This window comes from Tenrec ecaudatus, chromosome 10, assembly GCF_050624435.1.
Source record: "Tenrec ecaudatus isolate mTenEca1 chromosome 10, mTenEca1.hap1, whole genome shotgun sequence".
NCBI lineage: Eukaryota > Metazoa > Chordata > Mammalia > Afrosoricida > Tenrecidae > Tenrec > Tenrec ecaudatus.
The window spans coordinates 15,875,403-15,901,212 of NC_134539.1; the positions used below are offsets into that span (position 1 = coordinate 15,875,403).

At 40.5% G+C, this 25,810-nt stretch overlaps 1 protein-coding gene across 6 annotated transcripts in view; it reads right to left on the minus strand.

Moving 5' to 3' along the window:
- Positions 1–616: 616 nt before the first annotated feature.
- PSIP1 (PC4 and SRSF1 interacting protein 1) overlaps positions 617–25,810 on the minus strand; it is a 30,327-nt gene continuing 5,133 nt past the window's right edge. The window contains exons 4-16 of one of the 6 annotated variants that reach the window (XM_075559937.1): positions 16,188–16,326; positions 14,547–14,654; positions 13,784–13,846; positions 12,529–12,625; positions 11,598–11,673; positions 8,857–9,085; positions 7,816–7,931; positions 5,277–5,332; positions 4,497–4,567; positions 4,181–4,282; positions 3,518–3,731; positions 2,234–2,345; positions 617–1,835 (exon numbers count right to left, since the gene is read on the minus strand). In XM_075559937.1, coding sequence (XP_075416052.1) covers positions 1,829–1,835; positions 2,234–2,345; positions 3,518–3,731; positions 4,181–4,282; positions 4,497–4,567; positions 5,277–5,332; positions 7,816–7,931; positions 8,857–9,085; positions 11,598–11,673; positions 12,529–12,625; positions 13,784–13,846; positions 14,547–14,654; positions 16,188–16,326 — 1,390 coding nt within the window. In that variant the 3' untranslated portion in view covers positions 617–1,828. Of the gene's footprint in view, positions 1,836–2,233; positions 2,346–3,517; positions 3,732–4,180; positions 4,283–4,496; positions 4,568–5,276; positions 5,333–5,941; positions 6,615–7,815; positions 7,935–8,856; positions 9,086–11,597; positions 11,674–12,528; positions 12,626–13,783; positions 13,847–14,546; positions 14,655–16,187; positions 16,327–25,810 lie in introns of those variants that run through there. The other 5 variants (XM_075559935.1, XM_075559938.1, XM_075559940.1 and 2 more) reach the window with 5 other exon arrangements.

The window sequence follows — 25,810 nt, forward strand, 5'->3', positions numbered from 1 at the left end:
ACAGGACAGTTCACTGGAAATTAAGAGAGCTGGGTTTTCCTGTCAACATTCTAAGTCCCCCTCATGTATTTTCTCAGGAGCAATCCACAGTCCATCTCTTTCTCTTATAAGTAGCAAACAAGTCTTTTACTAGGAGTTTAATAAAAACATTTTTAATCAAAACAGGTTTACACATTGACATTTATGGCTTAACTAGAACAAATCTGTCCAAATCCAAATATATCTAGTAATATAGCAGAGCTCCACCAAACAGCAGGCCCTGGATTCATTGTTAATAAGACTATTCGAATGTAAAAATCCAATGATTGAAGGCTCAAACTTTTCATCTGTAGATAAAACAACTAGCCATGAGCTTAAAATACACAGTGTTTACCACCCACTGTCGGTGGGGCAGCTTATAAACCACCGAGCTACCATTCTAACTCTTTACCCCATTTCCCCACGATCTTATTAGAAAATGTGAAGTGCCTTTCAAGCTGTTGAACAACAACCCTCTAACCCAAATAGTCAAATTAGAACGCGAACAACCTTCAGTTAATGCAGCCTTACACTGAATGTTAACGTTAGCTTGACCTGGCAGCCCCGTGAGCATACAAAGCACTAAGTCATCGACAGCTGCCTTCAAGCCATCTGCGTACTCTGTGTGTACGCTTTGTAATCCCTGTCATACATGATGTAGAAATTAACATAAAAATAACCTTCTAAAGTCATATTTTCAAATAGGTTACATTTTATATAGTATTTTTATTTATTGCATAAGCATTAGGCATTGATTTCCAAATTTTAAAAAAACTATTTTTCAATGAATTCCTTAATGATTGTGACTTTAAAAAAGCAAGCTTGAGACATTCCTCAAAAATAAACTTTTATCATTTAGTTTTCAATTTTAGCTAATAGTACGTATAAAGGATCTTACATGGTTGATTACAGGGAGGGTGGTTAATAGTCATAATGCCAGTCATTCATTCCAGTATATACCCATTTTGCCCTTTGCTGGAAGAGTCATGAGATCTCACTGAATTCCCAGCTACAAAACTGTCAGTTCCACTTAGGTTGGATATCAAGTTGTCATACAAAAAGGTATACAGCTCACACATTGTGACAAAGAAGCAGGGTAGTGTAGCACAATGTAGACTAAGATTAAAATGACCTTTTGATAAAACGAGTGAGTACTTACATAGAAGTAACACTTTGGTTACCAATAAAATGCTGCACACTTCTACAGAACCCAGGTACAGTAGTGAAGAGACAATCTGGGAAATCTGACATGTAAAAACTGCACAAAAACTACAGTCTAGGGCGGTGGGGGAGGAAAGGTATTATACAGGTATCACTTTTAAAAATGTAATTTTACTATCAATTACACATTAACTTACACACACTAATTGAAAATATGCTACAACCTTAATGTCTGGAAAAGCAGCTTAAAGGTTTCTAAATGGTTCCCCCCCCCTTCCCACCCACACTTTCACTGTTTATTACAGCTGTTAATACTGCACAAATAGTATAATTAGCAATAATGTTTTAATTTTAAACAAAGATAATGGAATTTTGTCCTCCCAAAACAAATTTTTCACATCAAAACCTATGCTTATAAAAATTTAAAACTTTCATTTCTCAGCAGTCTAAATATTTCCCATGAAAACCATTACAGATGCCTCAGGTTCCTGCGTTCCACGTGCTCCCACCTAGTTACCGAGTGTGGACGCTCAGAGATCGCTCCGCATCTCTCCGCTAGCCGTCCTGGAGGACAGAGAAGGGGGTGGTGGCAAGGAGGATGAGGTTTTATTTTCTCAATGGAGAGGGCGGCAGGCACTGTCTTGTCCACTCAATCACTACAAAAATAGATGAAAAGATAGTTCTAGCTTTAAAGTGAATTCTCAGAACGGGAAAATGTTACATCTGAAATAGCATTACAAACTTTCACAGAGGAGGAGGGTTGGGAAAGGAAGCTTAGGGCTCAGCACTGGGAAAGCTGGCCACCGTGGGGCAGGCGCACAATGAAGACCCACCATTCTCATGAAAGAAGGCGCAGGGTGGAGTCATTTGTTTTGTCTTGTAGCTTCATTTCCTTGAGTACAGTGAGCAAATTAGCAATAAATCAAAATTTGAACTTTTTGAGCCTTTCTGACTTGTAATTTTCTGAAGTAAGGAATTAAGTAATTAAAAATACACAAATAACCTTAGAAAAGGTCTAAGGTTAAAACCACAAGAAAGCAAAACAAGTCCTTACTTTTTCTTAGCACTAGCCTCGTGGTGGTCTTTGCTTTCTTCACTGCTGTCACCATTGTGCTGGGGCTGCCCACTGTCCTGTGCCTCCGAGCCTCCGTTTACCGTCTTGGGACCTTCCACAGGATGGCAAGGAGACAGAGCACAGTCAAAGAGCATGGCCTTCAGGTTACTCATGTTTCACACGGAGTTTATTTGAGGCTAGTGTAAAATTCAATTATGATTTTAAGATTTAAGGCTTTGTTACCTCAAAAATGAAAATTATCTTTAAAAGTTGTCTTGTAAAATTCTGACACCACCCAAATTCTTGATGTAGCCATGTGCGCAACAAGTCAGATCACTGCTTCAATCTCTAGTGTTAATTACTGTCGGCAAGACTGCAGGGGTGCGAAAACTTACAAGCACATGTAGGCTAGATTTCAGACAGCTCGATGGCAATCTTTTCTCTGTTACAAGTTATATTTTTCCTATTTGGCACCATCTTGTGCCCCACTACGAGGGATTTCCTATAAGGCTTACTCTGTCAACTGACTGTTCATGCCCTAATTTAATTGGAGTAAAAATTCTAATTGCCTTTCGATGTTAGTTTCTAGATCAAGTAGCTACTAAAAAAATTTAATTAACAAAATGGGGCTTGGACTGACACAAAGGAACTATGACTCAACCCTTTGACACCCCGTGGGATGGACATGTACTATATATGCTCGAGTATAAGCCAACCCAAATGTCAGCCGAGGCACCTAATTTTGCCGTAAAAAACGTGCTGGAAAACTCTGCTTATACATGAGTGTCTATATAGTATGTCCTGCTTTGTGGAGGGGGTGTGGCTCAAGATTATCGGGAAGCTAATGTCCCCTTTAACACGACATAGCAGTATTGTAACACCCAATGAAGCAGAAACAGGAAGGGGGCCCAAATGGCTATTTTGTCTCTTTTCTCAGGAAATTGGCTTGAGCAGGTTATTCCTTGTCTCAGTAACCACCAGCCCTACCTCCCTCCTCTCAGAGGGCAAAGGCCACAAACACGCAGTTAGCGCACCTTCACCAAACCTTTGTTCAACAGGCATTTTTCCCCTGGTGAGAGGATTGGTTGTCCAGCTAGAGGGTTGGCAACCTCTCCAAGTCAGAATCTGTCCAATGGCCATGGGCTTGTCTGGTTAGAAATTCAGGCCGGACAGAGCCGGGATTATGAGGGTGTGGGTTGTTAGGAGAAGCAGGCTTGTGCTCTTTGAGGGCCACCCTCCTTCAAGGCACCCCAGAAACCAGGTCTCCCCCCGCCCCCCCCTTACCTGTTTGCTCCTTTTCTGTCTTTTTGTTTGGCCCTTTCTTTCCTTGATCTTTGGTTTTATTCGCTTCCTCATGCTGTTTTTGTTCAGCAAGAGATTTATTCAGCACTTGTGTGATCACAGAGTCTCCTTCACCCACCAAAAACATATTCTTAAACTTGTTGTACAACATTGTAGACTTTTCCATGATAACCTGACTAACTTTGAATCGCCGTATCTGAGGGGGGAAAAATACATGTGATTATTTCCAATTGTTCTTTTAAAAACTAGCAGCTGCCGTGCTGGGGGGGGGGGGGGGTTTCAGATCCCCTTTGAGCCCCTTCATCTTTAGAACAGAGTGCTACAGCAACCATGTCTATGAGACAGTCCAGTGGGTCAAATTTAGCTACAGCTCAGGGGAAAGCTCCATGAAAGCAACAACTTGTCAGATTAGGATCCCAGGTAAGTGATCATCCTGGGGCAGAAAACCAAAGTAGATTTAATGGGCATGGTTTCTTTAATTATGCCAATTTTAACATACTAATGTATATGACAAAATGTTTCCTCCTCCACCGTTTCTACCTAAACACTTCAGCGACATTAATTACATTCCATCACTATCCATTTCTAAAGGATTGTAATGAACTTAAGAGGAAGCTTTTTAAAACAATACTTGAGCTCACTTACTTTTTTCAGTGTTGTAATCATCTCTGTGTGTTTCTGAGCTTGTTGCATCGTGACCTGAAGTGAAGCAAGTTCATCCAAGGCCTCAATACATCTGTCCACGTCCTTCATGATAAAACAATTCACAAGTTAATTATGATGATATAATCTGTTATTGAAGATAAATCTTGAATATTAAAAGGTGTTACAAAATAACTAGTAACTCTCCCTGTCCATCTTTGTACACACTCACGTATGAAATCGTTGGAGGAGAGATTACGCTACGAAAGCAGCGCCATGTTTTGGAATGAGGCATTCACGAGTTTGAATGAGCACTTACGAGATTATCAATTTTGAGTGAATTTTTAATTTCAGCATGTATCCTTTGAAGCCGAGAATCCATTGATGTTTCTATAAATTAAAATACGTGGAAGACAATGAATAGTTTTCCAATACAGGTGTCCTTCTAAAACCTAGTATGAATGTACCACATAATCAAATATGAGCCGACCCGAGTATCAGCCAAGACACCGCATTTTACCACAAAAACCGCATAAAAATGGGCTGAAAACCATGGCTTATACACGAATAGATGCTGTAGTAGATACTCTGCATTCTGGAGTATGCAGCGCATTCTTATATAATTAGCACTCAGCAACGCACGCTGAACTGTTAATGGAACGATAGCTTCCATCACTCAGGGAGGCAGAGTTAGTGTTCATCCTGGGTATTTATAAAGTACGCCTCATTACAAGCATAAAATCCCCCGCTACCTTAAAATAAGGTGTTTCCCCATCCCCTTAAATGTTTCTCCCAAACAAATGAAGTTTAACTAAAATTAGAATCTCTCTTTATGAAAGCAGATGTGTGACATGTATGCGCAGGAAAGTATCCAGACTTTTGACAATGTAATTTAGCAACCTGACTGTATAAATATTAACTACTAAAATTTAATGAAAACTACCTATCAACTTCACCTAACTATGGTTCATTAATTCAATTGTACTGCCTCAGGGACTTGACGAAAAAGTATTCAGGATGTAAAAGATTCCAAAATCATAAAATAGCAGTGGTGGTATAACTTCTAGTTTTACACACCTTACAAAATAAAGTAACTAACCTCGCTTCTTCTCCACTTTCTTAACTTCTGGCTTCTTTCCTTCATCTTTATTCTGCCTATCAAATGTTAACACAAATATTTCAAAACACTGAACTTTGCCGAATGGTTACCAAATGCACAATTCCTATGTATTTTTTTAATAGTCTAGAACACAAAAGACGTGACTCATGTGAACACTGTTGTACTACAGCAACACAAATAAGAAAAAGTAAAAGAACGAGCTAGAATTGCAGTTTAATGACATCGCAGTCATTTTAAATTGCTCGTGGTGAGATTTTATTTCCAACATGAAGAGTAGTGTGTTAAAAATATCACAGTTGTTCAGTGGACACACGGGAATGAGGGAAGAGAATGCCAGCGTAATTCCAGAGTCTGAACAGCCACGATAAAAAAAGATATCCAAACAGACCGGTCTTGTTCCCCATATCGCCAAAGAGTAGATCACTTAAGGAGTTTGACGGTTTTTGTTTCAAGATAACTATCATTAAAATAGTTTGCCAATTTATCTCAACATGTATGTACTATTTGACCAATGCAACGGCACCAACTTTCTATAAACCATAAAAATAAACCTCTTAAAAATTTACAATTTCTTGAACCTCAGTTTGGAGTGGGGCCATATTATGAACCAATTAAAATAGACAAGAACAAAAAATATCAAGTTTTTTTGTAAAAAAAAAAACTTTATTTTAAAATTTTGGTTACAGTTTCATTTTTTTGTTTCTTAACAAGTCTACTGGTTTAATCTCTCAGGATTAAAAAAAAACAGTATTTTAAAGAATTAACAACAAAGGAAGGTCAGGGTGAGGGCACAGTGCCCATTTCTCGGGGGTGTAGCTACTCCAAGTTTAATACCTAGCGTCAAAACAGAATGTAGGTTTATATTTTATAAATGAAATGATATGCACAATCACCACCTTCAGCTGAGCTGGTTATAACTCAAAATATACAAAGCTTCGTTTTCAAGCTTGCTGATAACTGTAACAGGAATGATGGCTGACTTTAGTATGTAGTGTGTACCTTACAGTAATTTTTGAAACAATCATAACACAGTAATAATGCATTAATAATGAAGTCCTCAATTTAGAGTCTGGAACATTCTTCCATCGGGGGGGGAGGGGGGTTCAGTCCAATGAGTCTGTGTCAAGATCTTCATCTCCTGTTTGCTCCACTGCTGTTCTCCTCTCAGTAACTGCATTAATGCTTTGAGCCCAAAATGAGATATATTTTTTATTACTGTAGATTACATGTTGTTTGGCTGGGAATACAATACAATAAACTTTATTTTGCATAATGCATTTCATACACGCTGCATCTGAAATGCTTTACAGAGCAAAACTGTCCAAGTACAAAGTTTTGTAATAACAGGAGAAGGAGAGAAAACACAAATATTAGAATTTGAGAAAGTTACATTCGGAGGACATTCAAAAAGAAACTGAAACACATAAAAATAATGGTACTGAATGAAGGCTATTTGGGCTAGTTTCACTTCGTCACATCTAATTTTATATCCTGAATTTGGGGCCACAGTACGCTTAAAGCAATGAGTCCAACATCTTTTCAGTAAAATGATAGAAGGTAGGTAACCAAAAAAATTAGCAAAATTCACATTAAGTGGCTACTGTCTGACAAATTAGAGGGAGTAACATTTTGGCCTTTCGATAGTTAATTTACTCCCTTCAAGTCGATGAAATTGCTTATATATCCTCCAAACAAGAACAGATAACCACATTCTAGACGTGAGCAGTCTCCAGGCATAAGGATGTATTGTAAAAAGATAGTACCAAGTTAGTTAATAGCCGGTAGAGCATTTCAATGCCCGTTGTAAATTGTGCCTTAGTGACTTGACCTGGAGCATATTGTGAAAGGCACATCTGACTAACGCAGCACAAGTTTAGTCAGAAGAGAGAACTTCACAAAGAAAAAGCTTTTCAGAGAAAAGAACTCAGAAATGACAGTTTAAAGATGAACTAAGGAAACATTAACTAGAATCATGAAGTCTAATCATTACCATTGGTATTGATTTCCTTTTTGTAATACAACTTTCATAATCAACGGTAAAGGCTAAGAAACTCCCTATGGTGAGCAGATACTCTTGGTTCTTTGACAACATCGCACTAAGAGTCCTCTTCCAAGGTGAACCCACTCCACCTGCAAATGGACTTTACTGACTTCCTGGGTTTCCGACTCAAACTGGTGGGACCATGAGAAAGCGCATGCTGCATGTCTTCTCCGCACCAGTCTTTCTGCGTTTACTACACTGTGAGGAGAGCATGAGTACAGTGTCTGCAGAGCCACTTGTAAATTCCAACTGGGTTTCATTTAAATTAAGAGATTAATTCCTATGGTAATTACCTCAGGGGTTTTCATCCTGAAACAGGAACAGCATCCTCTACAGAGAATCCCACTAATGTGGGAGAGCGTCACTTCTGCTCAAAAGGCTTCAACTAGCAAAGTCTAAATAGTGAGCCTTTTAGTGTTGGGAAGTTTTACGGCAGCTTTATAAAGAAGCCAAGAAGAAAGCTAAAGAACTACTTACTGCTCAGTCTCCATTTGCTCCTCCTGCTTGCGTTTCCGGTCTGTAGCTTCCTTCTCATGCTGCCCTTTCAGCACGTTTCTCCGGGGAGCAGTCGGAAAGCTCCGTCCACCTTTTCTCTTCTGTTCCATGTGCAGAGTTAGGATTCGTGCGTACACGATTACAATCAAGGGAGGAAAAAAAGCATCTCAAGTTGTATACAGAAACAAAATACTTTCTGCTGAAAAATTACCCACATCTCTAGTTCTGTCCTAATGGAAAAGCCCACTGATCAAAATTAATTATGTCAGCCTAATTTTTTCCACATCAAAACTCTGCCTTGGGTCTTCATTCCTGGTAGGGCACCAGTCTCCCTCCCTCCCTCAAGCTGCCCAACTTAAACGTTCCTTGCTTCTTAGATATTACAATATCAGATAAAATGAGCAAAACACGGAGACTTAAGGAAAAGGGTATGTATAGTTGCTAATGAGATTCTCGACTGTCGTGCCCAGTAAGTACTGCTGATGAGACAGCAAGAAGGCTTCAAGAGTGGGAAGTGTTTCTTTGGGCTATGAACCTGCATCGTGCGTTTTTCACACACCCTGCACCTCGTGCAATTAAAAGTGCACAGGAAACGACTTTCCTGAGGGGTGCTGCGTGGTTTCACCTAACATGGGTTTTGGGCGTAAAACCACAGTATATACCTTGTCTTCAGTGGTCACCACCTAGTGCGTGTAATTTTGACTTTTAAAAATGGAATATATAACATCCATATCAGTATTTTCAAAAAAACATTTAAAAAGTACAATATAATACATTTCAACTATGCTGTTGAACTAATTCAGGCTAGCTTTCAAAGTTACTTAGAGCTCGGAGTGGTGGAAATAGTTTATGCATTTGAAGGCCAATCCAAGAGTGGATGATTCAAACCCAAGCGGAGGCCCTTTGGAAAACAAGCCCGCCAATCTATTCTCATGGATATACAGACTTTCCCAGCGCGTGAAAGGGACTGGGCACACAGCAGTTTACCAAGGAAGTCCCTTATTTAGCACATGAACCTTCTACCTTTTCCCCTTCTTGATCATCCCCTTCTTCTTCAGAATCAGACGTAGACGCAACCCCTGCTTTGGGTATATTTTTCCGTTTTGATTCTACTTCTTTCTTCCCTTCTTTTTTGTCTGGCTCTTTTCTTGGTTTATCTTCTTCCTTTTGGCCCTCTTCTTCCTTTTTCAGTTGCTTTTTGGGTTGTTTTTCCTCGTGCCCTTTTTTCTTACTTTTCTCTTCTTCGGTTCCCCTAATTTTAGAATGTAACAATGAAAAATGAGCTTTTCCGTATTATCAATATTTGTCATTCAAGCACAAACTTCCTTTCATTCCACCTACATATTTTAAGTAGCAGTAAGTTATTCAGTTTTTGTGTTAAGGCAAATTTTGTCTTTTCCACCCAACCGTAAAACAAATTCATCTGAACTTTGTATAAACTCGAAACGGAAAACAAACAAACCGAAGTAGCATTATAGAAACAAAGTGAAGAAAAAAGAAACAAAGTGAGTATCTTAATTTCCAAGTTTACTGAAATGTCATCCATCCATCATCTTATGGATCCAGCCAAAGCACTGTAACTCCAGAGATATATCAGTAAGTAACATGAGCAACACTCCTGACTCTTAAAAAATTTCTACTAACAAGTAATTTTTTTCATTTTAAAAGTACATGCTGGAAAAACATACAATCATAGAAATGTAATTGAATATGGTCATTTTAAAGCCATTTGTATGCTATCACTAAAATTTCCATAATGATAAAGTGTACTTCCAATCAATAAGCTCAAAAAAATTTTTTTTAAATAAAAATAAGCTCAGTTACAGTGCTCGCTGAATTCCCATGCCACATGCCAGACACTGAACGTGCTCCACAGGCCCAGTGCAGCTACAGTTACCAGGGCAAACACAGCCCACTGTTCTGTCCTCGTCTCTTAGCCTGACCACAGGTATCGTTTTGGATAGAAATATTACTTCAGTTCAAGTAACACAACAATTTGAAGAATGGACAAAGTTTAAAATCCAACCTTTCTTACTGAACAAGGAATTTTAGTTTACATAGCTCATATAATTTAATCACTGAGTTTAAGGCGGCCACGAAAGATCTTCAGGTCAACCCGTTCCACTCGACGGCTGAGAAATAACGGTGCCTCAGGTAAAGGCCAAGTCGAACATCTCAATGCCAAAGCCGGTGACCACCACACAAGTGCCCCAGCAACACGGAGATTAAGTGAAACGATCTTTTTATCTGGAAATTGTTATACATATTGTACATGTTATCATTTCCATGTTACACTGACATTTATTTTAAATGGATAGAAAAGGCACAAATAAAATTTTTAATTTTAACATTCCATTACGTTTTAAAATCGACAGAAAAATTTTAACCTGTCAAATATAAAAATTAATTTGTTAGCTCTTAATAATCGAGTCCAAGAACAGAAATGGACTGGAAATCTATTTCTAGGGAGAAAACCAAAAATCCACTGCCAGGTCAATTTGGACTCCTAGTGACCCTAAGAAAGCCGCCATTGAACTGGGTCCCCACACAGCTCCCACAGCAGACAATCTTCAAGTAGACTGCCACAGCTTTCGCTTACATGCGGGCCAGTGGGTTTGAACCACGGACCTCTGGGTTAAGAGTTGAGGGGGAGGGCTTTAAGTCACTATTCCACATGGGCTCCTGGGCCCCCTAAGAAAGCATTCCTTATCGAGAACAGGTCTGCAGAGATGATTTTGTGTCTTTGATAGCGACTATGTACTTTTTATCTCGTTGACACATGGGAGTCCACCTGAAGGTCCCGTTTCAGATCCGTGTATGGATGTGTACATTAACAGTGAGGGGAAGAACTAAAGCTCTCTTATGTTTCGGTTCAAAACACTATGATCAAGGCATTCGGGACTTTGTAAATTCTACACTTCTAGCCAATGATCCATGATTCCCGCGATCTTGAAAAAGGATGAGATTCATTTGTTATGTTATAAAACAGAAACAATTCACTTGCACCGTCCCTAATTTCTTAAATTTCACTTTAATAGTTAAACCATGCTGAGTGTCACTTAATTCTTTAGTGTACATTTAACAGTTACCTTGGCATAAAAATAAAAAAATAAAGCTCCTTAGATATGTTTTGGTTGAACAGTACCAAATCTCAAATAGTGTTCTATAACCAATTGAAAGTTTCCTATAAAAACAATCGTTTCATTCAAAAGCCCAATGTAAATAAACACAATAGCTATGTAGAGGTTGGTCATATTTGCTTAAATATACTCCCCTCCTGGTGAACTTTACACCACAAAAGTCAAACTGAGTCCATAAAGGAAGAAGAACTTAGGGCAAGTGGGACATGAACTTTCTACTTTTTAAGGTATTAAATAGTTTTCACTGCAAAATATATTTAAAATTTTTTTTAATTTTAAAATTTTAACACAAAACTTTGAAAATCATCTTTAAGTGATTATGGAGGAGCTAAAAAAGATTTAGGGGAATTATCTCAAATATATTATGTCTGAATATACTATTTACTCAATTGTTTCTATTTCTCATATAATTATTACATCCTGGTAAATGAAGAATTATCTTAATGTAATTAATTACCATCAGCAGACTTTTCCACCCCTTATCTATTATTTTATTTCCCAACATACTTTAACTATAAGAAATATAGTAATAACAAATTTCCTATAAAATTGAAAAGAGAAAATATGTTAATATCAAAGGCTTCATTTAATACATTACTAGATGTACATTAAGAATAAACTCACATGTCACTCTCTGAAGGGCAAGACGGTTTTACCATTTTGGGTCTGCCTCGTGGTTTTGGAATCTTGACTTCTGTAGCTAATGTTCACATGGGGAAAAACATCTGTTAAATGCCAACTTTCTTTTATGATGAGAAGCTCACAGATTTAAAATTCTGTATCAACAATATTAAGACAATTATGAAAAAAAGACTTATTTTAGAGAGTAATGCATAAAGGCCCTTTTAAAGTATTTCCAATTGCTAAATTATGAAAACACCTTAAATAGGAAATGAAAAAATGATGTTTTTTCACTATTTATGGAAGTCAGATGCCGTTTCTCAGGCATTGACCCCACTCAGAAAGCGCACACCAGGCAGAGGAACCTTGGTGGTGGAGTAGCTTTCACATCAGGATGCTACTGAAATGTCAGCACCCGAGCCCTCCCCCTGCTCTGTGGGAAAAGCGAAGCTGTTTGTTCTCAGAGGCTTCTAGTGCAGAGACCCTCTACTCTGCAGAGACACGCTACTATGTCCTGTAGGGCCGCTGTGAGTTAGAGCCAAGTCAGTGGCAGTGGGTTTGCTTTTAACCCGATGATGCCTCATTGGGGATTCTGTTGATACAATGGGTAAGGCACTCGGCCACCACCCACAGATCCATGGTTCTAACCCACCAGTTGCTTCACAGAACAAAGATGGCGGACTTCATATTAAAAAAACCTGGCTGCGGTGCAGGTTTGGCTTCTGTGTTCAGCCTCAGAGGCGAAAGGTCAAATGAACTCATTCATGGTAATGAGTTCATTTGCCTCTAATGCAAAGAGAAGGCAGTAGGGCTAAGATAGAACATGAAATATAGCCAAACAATTATTTCAAATGGATACAATCATCTCGTTACAGAGTGGCAGCCATAATGTTTCAAGTCCCTGCAACTGCACCCTTTCCCATCGCAAACCCACCTGCAGGCCGTCCTCTCTTTGGACTTGCTTTCAGATGGACGGATGCTCCGGCTGGTGACACGGCTCCACTTTCCTCGCTTTCTCCTTGCTTTTCTGCCTGGACCACAAAGACGACATTCACTTACTTAGCACGGAAGAGGCCGACCAACTTTAATCCAATGACAAGAAACGAAACTACTTTAGGGTTAATGAGCTGTAATGTAACTTTCCGTTGTGTTACGCAGACATCCTCCTCAGTCTTGGGCTTACACCTCGAGCCTGCAGTGGCCATTTGTGAGAAGTCAGGCTCCTTTCTCGAAGGAACACAGGGCAGAAAACAGTCACCTCAACTCTTACCATATTTAGAAACGTTTTTTCGTTGACTGCCGAAAAATCTAACACTTGGCCTACTGATAATACTCTCATTTTAGATTAGGCAATAGATGACGCTCTTGATATATCTAATTAGATCACACAGTTTTTACAAGCTTTATTTTTGAAACGAGACTCCAATCTTGTCTGTCCTTGGAGTTGTTCCATTTTCCTGAAAGAGGCTTTCCTGTTGATGGAGAGGAAAGAGCCCTGGAAACTCTAGTGGGACTTTCCTGAAACAACAATGGCCCTGGGGAGAATCAGTATTATTGATCTAAGCATTAAAGCAGATTAAAGGTTAAGAGTCAATTAGAAGGGAAATGGAGAGTTGATAATAATCATAAAAACAGCAAAAAGAGACAAGAAGTGGAAGAATAAAGAATGGGTGGACCCTTAAGCAGCTGTCTCCCACCCATTTTTGTACTTTGAAAAAACACTAGCCCCATCTAAGGAACTCTCCAATTGTTCTCAAAGAACATCACAGAACTTTCCCTGGAACATCAGCTCAAGGTATACTCCCCTAAAAAGCCTACTAGCATTTAGACCACACATACGCCTGGCCCCAACCTGATCCCAGAGCGTCTACATCGACACCTCTGAGGTTTTACATGTGCCACTCATTCCATCCTCTCCACCCCAGGACGACATGCTGTTAACCAGTGTGAATAGAGAAGAAAAGACATCCAAGTCACTGAAATGCATGAAAACTGGAGCGTGAGACCTCGGTTACCATTCAACTTCGCTTACAGGTAAGGTAACCAGCACTAACACTGACAAGAGAGAGGCTGGGCAAGCACACAACACAAGCTTCCCTTTATGAAAAAAAATTTCCAAAATGTTTTTGCACTTGTGCCCTATCCAATTTAAATAAAACCTGTGTGTGGACCCCGCAGGTTGCCAGTACCTTCCTCTTTCTCCCTCTTCTGGCAGCTCTCGGAGTAGTCACATCAATTCCTTTAGGCACATCCTAAAAAATACAGATGAAGCTGAAAAACTGTCAGTATTGAAGGGAAGTTTCCTAACCCAAAAGTCACAGCACATTTCACTTTAAGTTCTGGGAAGCTCTTTTTTGCTTCTCTAACCTTTGCAATTGCAGATATTGAAAGTCTTAGCATTTGAAAGACCTGGCCACATTTTCTTATAACGAAGTAAAGCTTGCATGCCAACCATAGATCAAAAACAAAACAAACCAAAAATACCACATGACTAGAGTGCCAGGAGGCTAATCTATTTAAATGTATTAGTGATTTTATTCCACGGTGGAATCCTCGCCATTAGGACTGTGGGCCTACAGGTTGCTGGGGCTTTGGAGGTCCCTTAACTTCTGCTTGCCAACAAGGTAATCAGGTAGAGTGGGAACCACGCCAGCTCTTCCAACCCGAGACTGCCTGAGCCAGCACCTCTGCCCCACACCTCTCATTGCTCCTGACCACTTAGACCCTGTGGCTCGTCACAGGGAAGTAACTTCCTAGTAACAAAGCCACACAACTGAAGGATGCAGAAATTCTTATATAATTCAAGTTGACAGGCACTAAGCCTCCAGCACCCCCTCAGTCGTGACCAAGTTCATTAAAGATTCCTTTTCTCCCTTTGCCAAAGTATTCAGTACACTACAATTTGTTCCTCAAAACAAAATGTATTTAAAATGCAATAGAGATTTAACACACCTCACTGCTGCCCTTCTCTTCCCGGTCAGAATCCTCCTTGGAAACTGGACGAGTTTCCTGTTCTTCGGTGTCAACATCAGAAGATGTGGTAGATTGCTTCGTCGAGGCCTGTGAGCAATCAAGTCTTTTAATTTCACAAAATAAGACTGACCCTTAGTTTTTCTCCCATGGAAAATTAAGTCTATCTACATAAAACTGTTCCATGGGAGAGTTTTAATACACAATTTCTTAAATGTTTAATATGTTTCTACTATCTTTACAAAAATCTTGTACTTCAGTGCATAGGCAGAAAAATGAAGTGAACTGCCGATTCTATAGAATACCATCCTGCTGCTCGAATCAACCAATCCTGAGAAAGGCAATGGGAGGGCATCCTAAGCCAGCCACACCCTGTCTGCCAAGACGCAAGCACACTGGAGAAGTGTATCTTATCTTCCCGGAGCACCAGCAAGCTCAGCGCTACTACATAGCAAACCCTTGGTGAAGGAGAAGCCCCATAAGGCGACATCTCAAACCGAAGTCTGCTTTACATGCCGAATCCTCAGGCCCACAAATGAGCAGTTGTGGTTTAGCAGGTAGGGAGGAGACGGGAGCCCAATTATTATCACTGAATTAAAGACAAAACAGTAGCTGATCTAGGGGTTCTAACTTTCCAGTACCATTGACAAGAGAAACAGTGCTAACACCCAACCCAGCTACGAGGGAAAGGGGCATCAAACAGAATTGTAATCCTAGTCATTTCCCCTCTTCGTTCTAGCTGTTTTCCTTTGCCAAAACTTGTAAACTCTAAACCAAGTCCCTCTTTTGTAAAAAGAAAATAAGCAACGCTGATCACAAAATTATAAAATTTAACACAGATGTCTATGAAATTATCCATAGTACTATAAAAAATTTTTAGAACATAAGATGATTAAATAAATTGTGTACAAGGGGGCTCCAAAAACTTCAGGGGGAAGGGAAGGATGGGAAATCCCCACAAACTTTCCGAAGCCCCCACACGTTTGGGGACTGCTGCTTTGGTCAGCTCCTATGAATGCCCACATTAAAAAAAAAGCCATCCACACTTTGTAAAAGACAGTCGTTGGGTGTTCTCCATATAACTTAGCAAAAATCTCCCTGTCTACGGGGAACTTGCAATGTTAGAGAATGAAAACTACCTGGAGATGAAATAGTTAGCAAGGTAATTTTGTGTGTTTTTTAAAAAGACCATGAAGCCAGTAACAAAAGTTGGGGGAAATGTTAAGCTTTCGGATATAAAGCGGTCACCATTATGATCAGGGTCAGATCGACAGGAAACCATTTGTCCATTCTCATCATTCAATGATGTTTCGTGAGTACTTAAATCTTCTTTCTCATGGACATGGCAAAGCCTGGCAAGTAGGTAGGTAGGTAGACTTTGTCTTAAGGAGCTCACAGTTCATGGCAGTTACAAGTAGAGAAGCAATCAGTGTGTGTAATCACAGTATCACAACAAACAAGCAATGAAGACACCTGGTCCACCCACCAGTCAAGGGCCCCAAGGAGGTAGAAGGGCCCTGGATTACCAGCAGCGGGCAGGTTTTCAAAGATGATGATGGGATAGTAATTGTTTCACAAATTTGAATAATCATGCTAAATAACATTTTAAGTAATGTAACTCACCTGCTGACTTGAAAATTTCACTTTTGGGTTGTTATCTATTTCCCATAAACCTTCATTAAAACCTTTTCGTTTATTTGGCTTGCCATATTTTTCCTTATTTTCAGAGTAAGGAAATATATCTTTTGGGCCTAGAAACGCACTATAAAAGGAGAAGAGGGGAAACTTCGATTACATACATATCACTAACATATTCTTTTTTGAAATACTCAATCTAAAAATGCATAAATCTTACATACAATACAGAATAGACAAGCTGTGCGTAATTTAAAATACATTTTCTAAAATTCCAGCATGGCTACTAGATCCAGGATCCTACGAAGAAAGAGAAAAAAGACAAAGACCACACATTTCATTGCACCCAAATTTAATCACAAAATAACCTGGGACACACAAGTGAGATTTTAAAGATCCTCATCTATTAATATATATATGTAAGTTGTTTCTACTTCTCAGTTATTGTAATGTAGTGAGAATGAATACTGTATTACCAGTACCCCACTTCCAAGTCTTTTGAGTATACAGGTAACTTTTACTGTACAGAGTTATGTCCTGAACATAGAGTTTCATTTCCCAGATTTACTCACTTATCCAGACTTACACACTCTTCGGTAAATTCATATTTTAGAACCTTGGCAGCACATTAGTTACACACTTGGCTACTAACCACCAGGTCAGAATTCTGAACCACCAGCTACTTCTATGGATTAAAATGTGCCCGTCCGCTTCCAGAAGATGCAGTCTTAGAAATGCAATGGGGCAATCACTCTGTTCTACTGGACTATGAACCACAGGCAATTTGACATATACAAGGTAAGCTCATCTGCTGAGTCATCCGAGAGGGTACCCAAAAAAACCTGGAATTGCGCTGAGCAGAACGGAGTTCTCATTTTTCCCATTAGGTGAACATAGAGCAACTTGCTCTGAGTGAGTGCGTCCAGTGGTACCACCAGGGAAGGTTGTCTCGGGTCACAATGAGTTTTTTTTCGTGAAAGCAGTTTCGCTTGAACCTTATTTTTTGTGATGGCTGATTTAAGTGAAAAGTGCACAGCTGTGAAATTTGGTTTCCTGCTCTGGAAAAATAGCACAGAAACTACTGTGATGTTGAACACAGCTTACAAGGAGAACGCTATGGGGAAAACTCAAGTGTACAAGTGGTTTTGTTTCAAAAAAGGTGAAATGTCGATTGATGACAAACCTCATTCTGGAGGTCCGTCAACTTCCTTAACGGACGAAATGTTGACAAAATGTGTGCACTTGCCCTCGAAGACCAACGGACCAATGAAGAGATGGGAAAGTTATCTGAACTACCTCGGAGCTCAATTCAGCGAATTGGAACACAAGATTTGGGAATGAGAAGGGTCGCTGTGGAATCTGTGCCTCGGGTCCTGACTGGCCAGCAGAGCGCACTGACTGGAACCATGCCACCAGCTCCCAAGCTTTGACCCCGATGTTTGACCCGCGGTCACTACTGGCGAGGAGACAGGCACTGTTCTTACAACCTCGGAAGCAAACTTCAATCAAGCCAATCGAAACACCATCATCACCTTGCCCCCCAAAAAGCTCATCAAGTGAAATCAAGGATCAAGAGGATGGCTCATTTGTTTCTCTAATGTGAGGAAGATAGTGTATTTGGAGTTCGTTCCACCAGGTCAGATTGTTAACCAAGCTTTCTATTTGGAGGTTCTGAAAAGATTGTCCAACGCTGTGCGACAAAAAAGGCCTGATTTGTGCCGCCAGGACAATGCAGCTGCTCAAACAGCCATCTCAGTGCGCCAGCTTTGGACACACACCAGCGTGCCTCTCTTGCTGACCTCACTCCGTGTGACATCTGTGTCCTCGAATGCAGACAGACACGAAAGGACATCAATTTGAGGATGCAGAAGAGGTAAAGCATCAAGGGAGGGCCTATCAGTCACCCTAACAGATGAGTTTGAAAATTTCCAAGAATGGAATTGCAGATTTGACAAATGTATTACGTGTAATGGAGAGTACTTTGAAAGTGACAAGGTTATTTTATTAAAAATTTAAAAACATAGCATTGGGAAAAAAATTCCATTTTGGGGGATACCCCCTCACCCTCATATGTAAATTCATTTATCAATATACCAAAATTTTACAATAGTCACACCTTCCCAACTCAGACATCCTTAGGAATCCAAATACTCCAAGGAAAACAGAAAGGATAAAAACTGACAAAGGAAAGAGTGCTCAACAGCATTAGATTTCAGGGAAATGCCAACCAAAACTATAAGGAGAGACCACTTCCACACTCTAATGGTTAAAACTTGAAAAATGTGGCTGATTTCTGCGAGGATGCAGGAAAATAGGAGCCATCAGAAATTGATGGTAGGAATATAAACTTGTACAGCTTGAGATTAACCATCAGACCCCACCAGTTGTGCTTGTAGAGAAATTAACAGCCGCACCGGTACTCATGACCACATTATTCTCCAGAACCAAGAATTGGGCCAACTCCAGTGTCCATCAGCTGAAGAAAGAAATGGAGCACACCCACGGGAGTGCTGATGGCACCGTGGGCCCCACAGTGGTGCTAACCAGGGCGGCTCGCCGCAGCTGGGCAGGCCCACTCACCCTTCCAAGGAGGAAAGATGAGCCACTATGCCCCCGAGTGACGGCTTTGGAAGCTCTACCTGGCCTTGCTAAGAGTTTGGTGAGACACAGCCACTCGATGGAACATTGTCCATCTGTACAAGGAATACAAGCTACCACATGGACAAACCTTGCTAAAACCTCACAGATTAATCCCATGTGACATGCCTAGAAGAGACAAACCTACAGAAACAGAAAGACACATGGTTAGCTAGGAGGAAAGGGTCTGCAAGAAGACCAAGTGAATATGAGAAAGGAAGGCTCTCTTTTTTAGGGTGATAACAATATTCGATTATTGATTTGCTGATGATTGCGCAACTCTAAGGTACAATCTGTTGACCTGTGAACTTCAACTGGGTAAACTGTGGGAGACATGAACTATAATTAATGTGGCTGTTAATATCTCAATGTGTACGCTACTCATTTATAATTTGATTTCTTCCCCAAAAGTTAAAATGAACATCTTTCTCTGTCAAGAATTGTTCTCAAATAGTTTCACAGGAATGACGATCCCAAAGTTAGCCTCCTGTTCATTTTCTGCTATAAGACAATGCAGCTCTCTGTTCACTGCGGCATCTTTGCAACCACCTTCACGGTGAATTCAAAGTAAAAGTGTTGCGTCAAAGGCTACGCTAAGGACCAAGGCACTGCTTAGACCAAACACACTGACAACAAGCTGAGTCAACAAGGAAGCCCCCTGGGAAGGAATTCCCACTGCCTCGGGGTAAAGCCCAGTTCAGTTCCCAGAATTCTTCAAAGCATCGCATTTTAACATGTCTCAAAACTGCCTAAGATTAAACACAAAAGGACATAACTGCATTGATAGCACATAGTAAAAAATTAAAATGAGAGAAAACATGTCAAAATGTTAACAGTGGCTCTAAATCTGTCTTTGTTAAAAGGACACATCTAAAATGCTTTACAACAAGAGGGCACTAATACTGAAGGAAGCTTAAGAGGTTGTGGGGAAAAAAATTGTGTTTTAAATTTTCCACAAGCTTTTTGCAGCACGCTGTCCAGGCTGGCGTATACAGTCAAGGGCTCAGAGACAAAGCCCCAGTGCAGACTTGTCTGAAAGAAAACACATCCCGATATTTAACAGGGTTAGGGAGAACTGCTGAAATACACAAGTAAAAAATATATAATGTTTCTCTGTAAAGAATTTTCTTATGCTTTTATAAAAATGTCTTAATAATGAAAAGATACATATGCGAGCTCCAAAATATTCCTGGAAAAACTCCTTTATCTTTACATCCCGCTTTTCCGAACTTTTTGAAGGCCCCGCATACACTAATTCAAGGCATATTATCTATCTACCAAATCCAGTGGCCAGAGAAAAGTTCAACAAAATTCTCATTTTTTTAAATTCTTTTTAAAAATATTTTTCCCTCAAAATTTTCATTTTAAAGATTAGAAAATTAAAGGCCAGAAAATTAACCAACTCAAGCAAGGTGAATCCAGCTAATAAACAGAACAGCCCCGCCGTCTTAAGATGGCTTCAGGGCTCCTTTGCAACATCTGCTAGGAACATAGTGCTCCTAGGTGCTTCTGCTGTGAACCCATCCTCCAACACCAGGGTCAGCCACAAAGGTCAGTCACAGAGAACAGCAACTCATTACGTGAAGGACTAATTTTATATTTCTAAAGTCTATTTAAATTACCCAAGTGTGATTGTGTCATGAAAATACTGCCAAAAGAAAAGCAGTTCAACTTCTCTAAATCCCCCTTGGGTAACCCGTGTAGACCCCTCTAACACGCCACTGTGGCTAAGTCATTTCCAACTCACTGGCCCGCAGGGACAGAGAACTGCCCGTTTCCAAGGCTGTCAATCATGTGGCATCAGGTGGCCACGTGTCTCCCTCAACCTGGTGGGTTCCAAATATTGACCGCCCAGTGAACAGCGGAGCGGCTACTGACTGCAGGCCCAGCGCACCTCTCACGCCAAAGCTGACTCCAGACAAAATGGCAAAGACTATCAGAACTGACAGGTTCAAAGCCCAAATCTCATTTAACTGCCACCAACACTAAGCCTACTTAGGAAGTCCTGTTTCCTTCAACACTGTGGACTCTTAAGTTCCCATTACTATTAAATGACAAAATATGAAACGTTTCACAAACCGATCTACAACTATGACTCTATTCCAACAGTATGCATTATCATAGGAAAAAGTCCAATTTATATTAAAAAAATTCCAGCTTCCTTTTAATTCCATTTGCCCACATTGTTTTTGAAGTCCTCTCATGCACAACTACTACGTGCCATAAACCTGCTGGTAAAATTGTTTCTCTCAGCACTTGGCGTTTTTAAGTAAAGGTTTCAAAAACCAGTACAGCCCCCACACTACCACAAGCGGAGATGGTTGTGTCTAAAAGGAAACCCCTTCCTCCAGGCCTCAGGAAAGACTCCTTTCTCATGGACGGGGTACCGAAGGACTGGCTCTTAGGTCCTCCCCTGGTCACTCCGCTCCTGAAACGGCAAGCCGCCCAAGATCCACATTATTAAGGTCCGAAAACTGAGCATTCAAACTTTTTGGATTATGACAGTTAAGATTAAGTGGAGCTAAGTAGAGAGAAAAAAGAAACAAAATACAATCTTTAATTTTCAAGAATCTACCATATAAATTAAGAAAGACATTGGTGAGCACATTCCTCCCCTTGCAAAGATAACGAACTAGGTGGCAAGAAAAGGAGCATAATTCAAAACAATAAACACAGTGAAAAAGTCCAGGGAAAACAACATGCAGTAGAACCTCTCATTTATAAATGCATCTTGTTCCTGAAAGGAAATAAAACTGTCAGAATCTTGTCCTGTGTCAGTCACTGATAGCTATTTAAGTGTCTAGAAGCCCCTAGGTGGTACGAGTGGCGGAGACAGTTCCGCAAGCTCACAGCTACTAAGGGTGACAGTCTGAAACCACCCCACCCCCTCAGAGCCAAGGCCCGGCACCCACTTCTCCTGACCCCAGTGGGCCACTGCCCTGCTCTCCCCCGTGCAGGCCCAACTGAAGTCAGGGCGAAGGGAGAACTGGTGGTCAGTACTGAGCACACACCAAACGGTGTGCTACGTATCTTTCATGTAAAGTCAGGTTGGTTCCCCCTAAAATCTGAGGTAAAATACTTGATTCTTCTCATGGTACAAATAGAGAAAGGGACACAAAGGTTAAACCACCTATGCGAGGTCTTAGAGCAAATGAAGGCAGCCAAAGATTCAAAGCCTGACTTCAGGTCTAATTGTCTCAGACACTAAATAAATGTTGGCTAAAGGACAAATTAGCTACTTCACAATCAACAAATGATTTTATCTAGTACATAGCGCTTCCATGCAAATCATCAAATATTTATTTAACAGGTGCTACGTGCCAGGCACTACAGTCAATGATGAGAAGTTAAGCAAGCTCTTTACTTGAGAGCAAGAGCGGTCTTCTCAGACTCTTCGCGGCAACGAGAAAACAAAGCATAGAACGAAGGTTAGAACACTTCCTATCAGCTAGTTTGTAGTCTTACCATAAAAAAGTACAGACTGGTTGGTTTGGGTGGGAAAACTTTAATAAGGGGCCAATGAAGGTTTGGACAGGGAAATGGCATGACCTTTCATATGCAGTCAAAGTAAACATCACTTTGACTCCATATGAAGTGTGAGAACCAATCACCAAGAAAAAGAAAGGGGTTAAAACCAAGCAACCCCGTGCGTGGCAACAAGAGAACTGTGCTTGCGGGTGTCCAAGGATCCCCGTCAGAGGGACCAACAGGTCTTTCTTTCCAGGTGCCTCAGGGTTGGTGCAAAGGGCCAGCCTTTGGGTTCACAACTGAGCACTCGGCCTCTGTGCTCTGAGGTTCCCACTGAGGGCTGGGCCGCTCTCTATGTGAGCACACCTGTGGTGTGGCTTGAGCGGTGAGAGATGAAGCGGAGACAAGAACAGGACTTGCTGATTAGATACAGGAGAGGGTCTGCCTGCAGTATGTAATCAAGATGACAAAATGTTAGGCTACAGCAACGAATTAACTATTAATCCTCTGCCCCAAAGGAGAAACTAGAGTACAAGAAGGCTGGAGATTAGAAATCCAGAGTTTTTTTTTTAAGTATGTCAGGTTTATGATACCCAGCAGATGGTAGATGGTATGCATAAGGGCTCATTGACAATGCGCAAAGCTTCATTGCTGGATGAATTTAATATGACTATACCATAAAATGCTAAGAAATTCCAGGAACCCAAGTGGAAGGTGAATTATGAGAGTGACGAGTGCAACGAATGTATAAGGGTGCTTTGCTCAACTGATGTATGTACAGATTGTGATAAGAGCCTTATGAGCCCCAATAAAAAGATTTTAAAAAAATGATAAGAAAAATCAGATGCTTACAGGCCAGAAAAAGAACAGAGAGCTACAAAAGGATTGTTTACAAAATCATACTATATTAGCCCTTTCCCAATCTTACATTTCCCTGTCTACTTATTGGCTAGTAGGATAACTGCCAAAATACATATTGTAAAGGTCAAGTAACTACCACTCTCCAATTTTTGATGAGGCAAAGGCCAAATCATTATTAGAGACTATTTCACAAATCACCAGACCAAACAGCAAAGCAGCAGCAGTTGCAAGTCATGCGATCCAGTCAGACTCACACCCCTGTGCAGACGGGCAGAATGACCGCCCGTGCACGTGCAAGTTACGGCTGTGCCGCTGCACAAGTAGAAAGCCTCCTCTCCACAGGGAATCCAGGGTGGATGATACCTTCAGGACCAGGGGTGTGAGGGGCGATGCTGGGAGAGTGGAGGGTGAGTGAGTTGGAAAGGGGGAACTGATTACAAGGATCTACATGAGACCTCCTCCCTGGGGGACAGACAACAGAGAAGGGGGTGAAGGGAGACTCCGGATAGGGCAAGATATGACAAAATAATAATCTATAAATTATCAAGGGCTCATGAGGGAGGGGGGAGCAGGGAGGGAGGGGGGGAAAAAAGAGGACTTGATGCAAAGGGCTTAAGTGGAGAGCAAATGCTTTGAAAATGATTAGGGCAAAGAATGTACAGATGTGCTTCATATAATTGATGTATGTATATGTATGGATTGTGATAAGAGTTGTATTAGCCCCTAATAAAATGTTTAAAAAAAAAAAGAGAACACAGGCACAGATTACAAGTGCATTCTGAAATAAAGTTTTCCATTCTAAACACTGGAATTCTCAAAAGCCAGCAACTTCTTTAACCCCTCAGTTAAAACACTCATTAACTAACAATGTTAAATGAAAGTTTAGTTTGTACTCAAAATTAAAATTTAAAGATGTGGACCTGTAAAAGTAAAAAGTCTCACTTTAAAACAAACTCTAGGTTCAGACTAGACCGGAGCATGTACACAGGTCCAGATGAGAGATAAGAGCTCACAACACACAGAATTCAGGAGCAGGAATGGGAACACTGACACCAGAAGGGTAGGGAGGGGATAAGTGGAAAGAAGAGGGGAAGAAGGGGGAACCGACATAACCATACACACCCGAAAGTAAATGTCTAGAAATGATGGCAACATGCACAAATATGCTTGATACAGTTCATGTATGGGGTGTTATAAGAGTTGTGTAAGAGCCCCCAACAAAATCTTATGACAAAAGTAAAATAAAATCTAGGACATGATCAGTCCTCTTGATGCACTAGGTCTGGAGTGGAGTCCCAAGGATTCCCAGTTTTAACTCCAGTTCTCAAGTGAGGCCAGTTCTGCTGGACCCTGCCCCAGAATAAAGTGCACAATTTCTCATGGGAAGACACACGTTCCTTATTATAAGTTCACTGCAGCTCTTTTTAAAAGTGGGTTATTCGATGGATCAGGTATATGTTCAGTATTTTCTGAAAGTATGGAATATACATACCTGAACTCAATTCAAACCAAGTATGGTAAAGGCTAACCCAAGCCTGGACTCAAGCACTGTATTTTAAAGAAATTAATTATGTGACATTGTACACCACCTATAAGCAATCTCCCAAATCGGCAAATCTAGGGAGCAGAAGCACAACGGTTAGTGATTTTTCTAGGCTGCGCTAGAACGGTGAAGGACAACTAGTGGGAGTGGGGTACTGAAAATATCCTGAGTTCACGTTGTGGCGATTGGTCACACAACTCTGCAAAAATGAGGGGAGGGGCTTCAAAAAGCTGGCTGCAAATGGAATTAAAAGACAATGGAATTTTTCAGTTAAAAAAAAGTTCAAACAGTAAATGTTACCAAATTTGTCACTATTAAAGAATGAATCCAATTAGACTATCTACGTAATAAATGTGTATTCTGACGTGGTTTCTGACCACCTGTACACACGTGCACACACATGCTCTTTACGTTTCCATAACTACTGTTAACAGTCTAGTTATCTGAGGTAACAGTCTAGTTACCTCAGATAAACATACTTAACCTATTAAAAATTATTGCAAATTCAAATTTCACACCCAGTATCAGTGATATTATACAGCATTTGTGCAGGCTATTAAATTATAAGTACATTTTTACAAATCAGCATTGGCCCTGGAGTCACCTAGAAATAACATTTCAACCTTCAGTTACCATTTCTGAAGAGAAAGTGTTTCACATCTACGTTCTCTGACCACACCACTCAGCCACCAGGGGCAGCAGAGCAGTGCCAGTGCCTCTGGAACAGACCCAAAGACACACCCCAAATCACCCTTCTCACCTTTCTGGCAATATACAGTCTACATAGCTCATTTCACCAAAGTCTAAAACTGGGGGCTGTAAAAGGCACTGGTTTTACTCCCTCTGAACGCGGAATGTCCTTTTGAAAACCTTCTATACATACTTGCATCGCATCACTCTTCTCATCTCAGGAGGCCCCTACATGCTGTTTTTTTTCTTTTAAAAATCATTTTATTGCGATGTAGTATCGATGAAGAACACAGCTTTCCCCCACATCCTGGATGCTTCCTCCCCCCAACTACCATGATCCGAATTCTAGCTTGCAGGGCTGGATAGGACAGAGGCTGTACACTGGTACATATGAGGGCTGGAGGAACAGGGA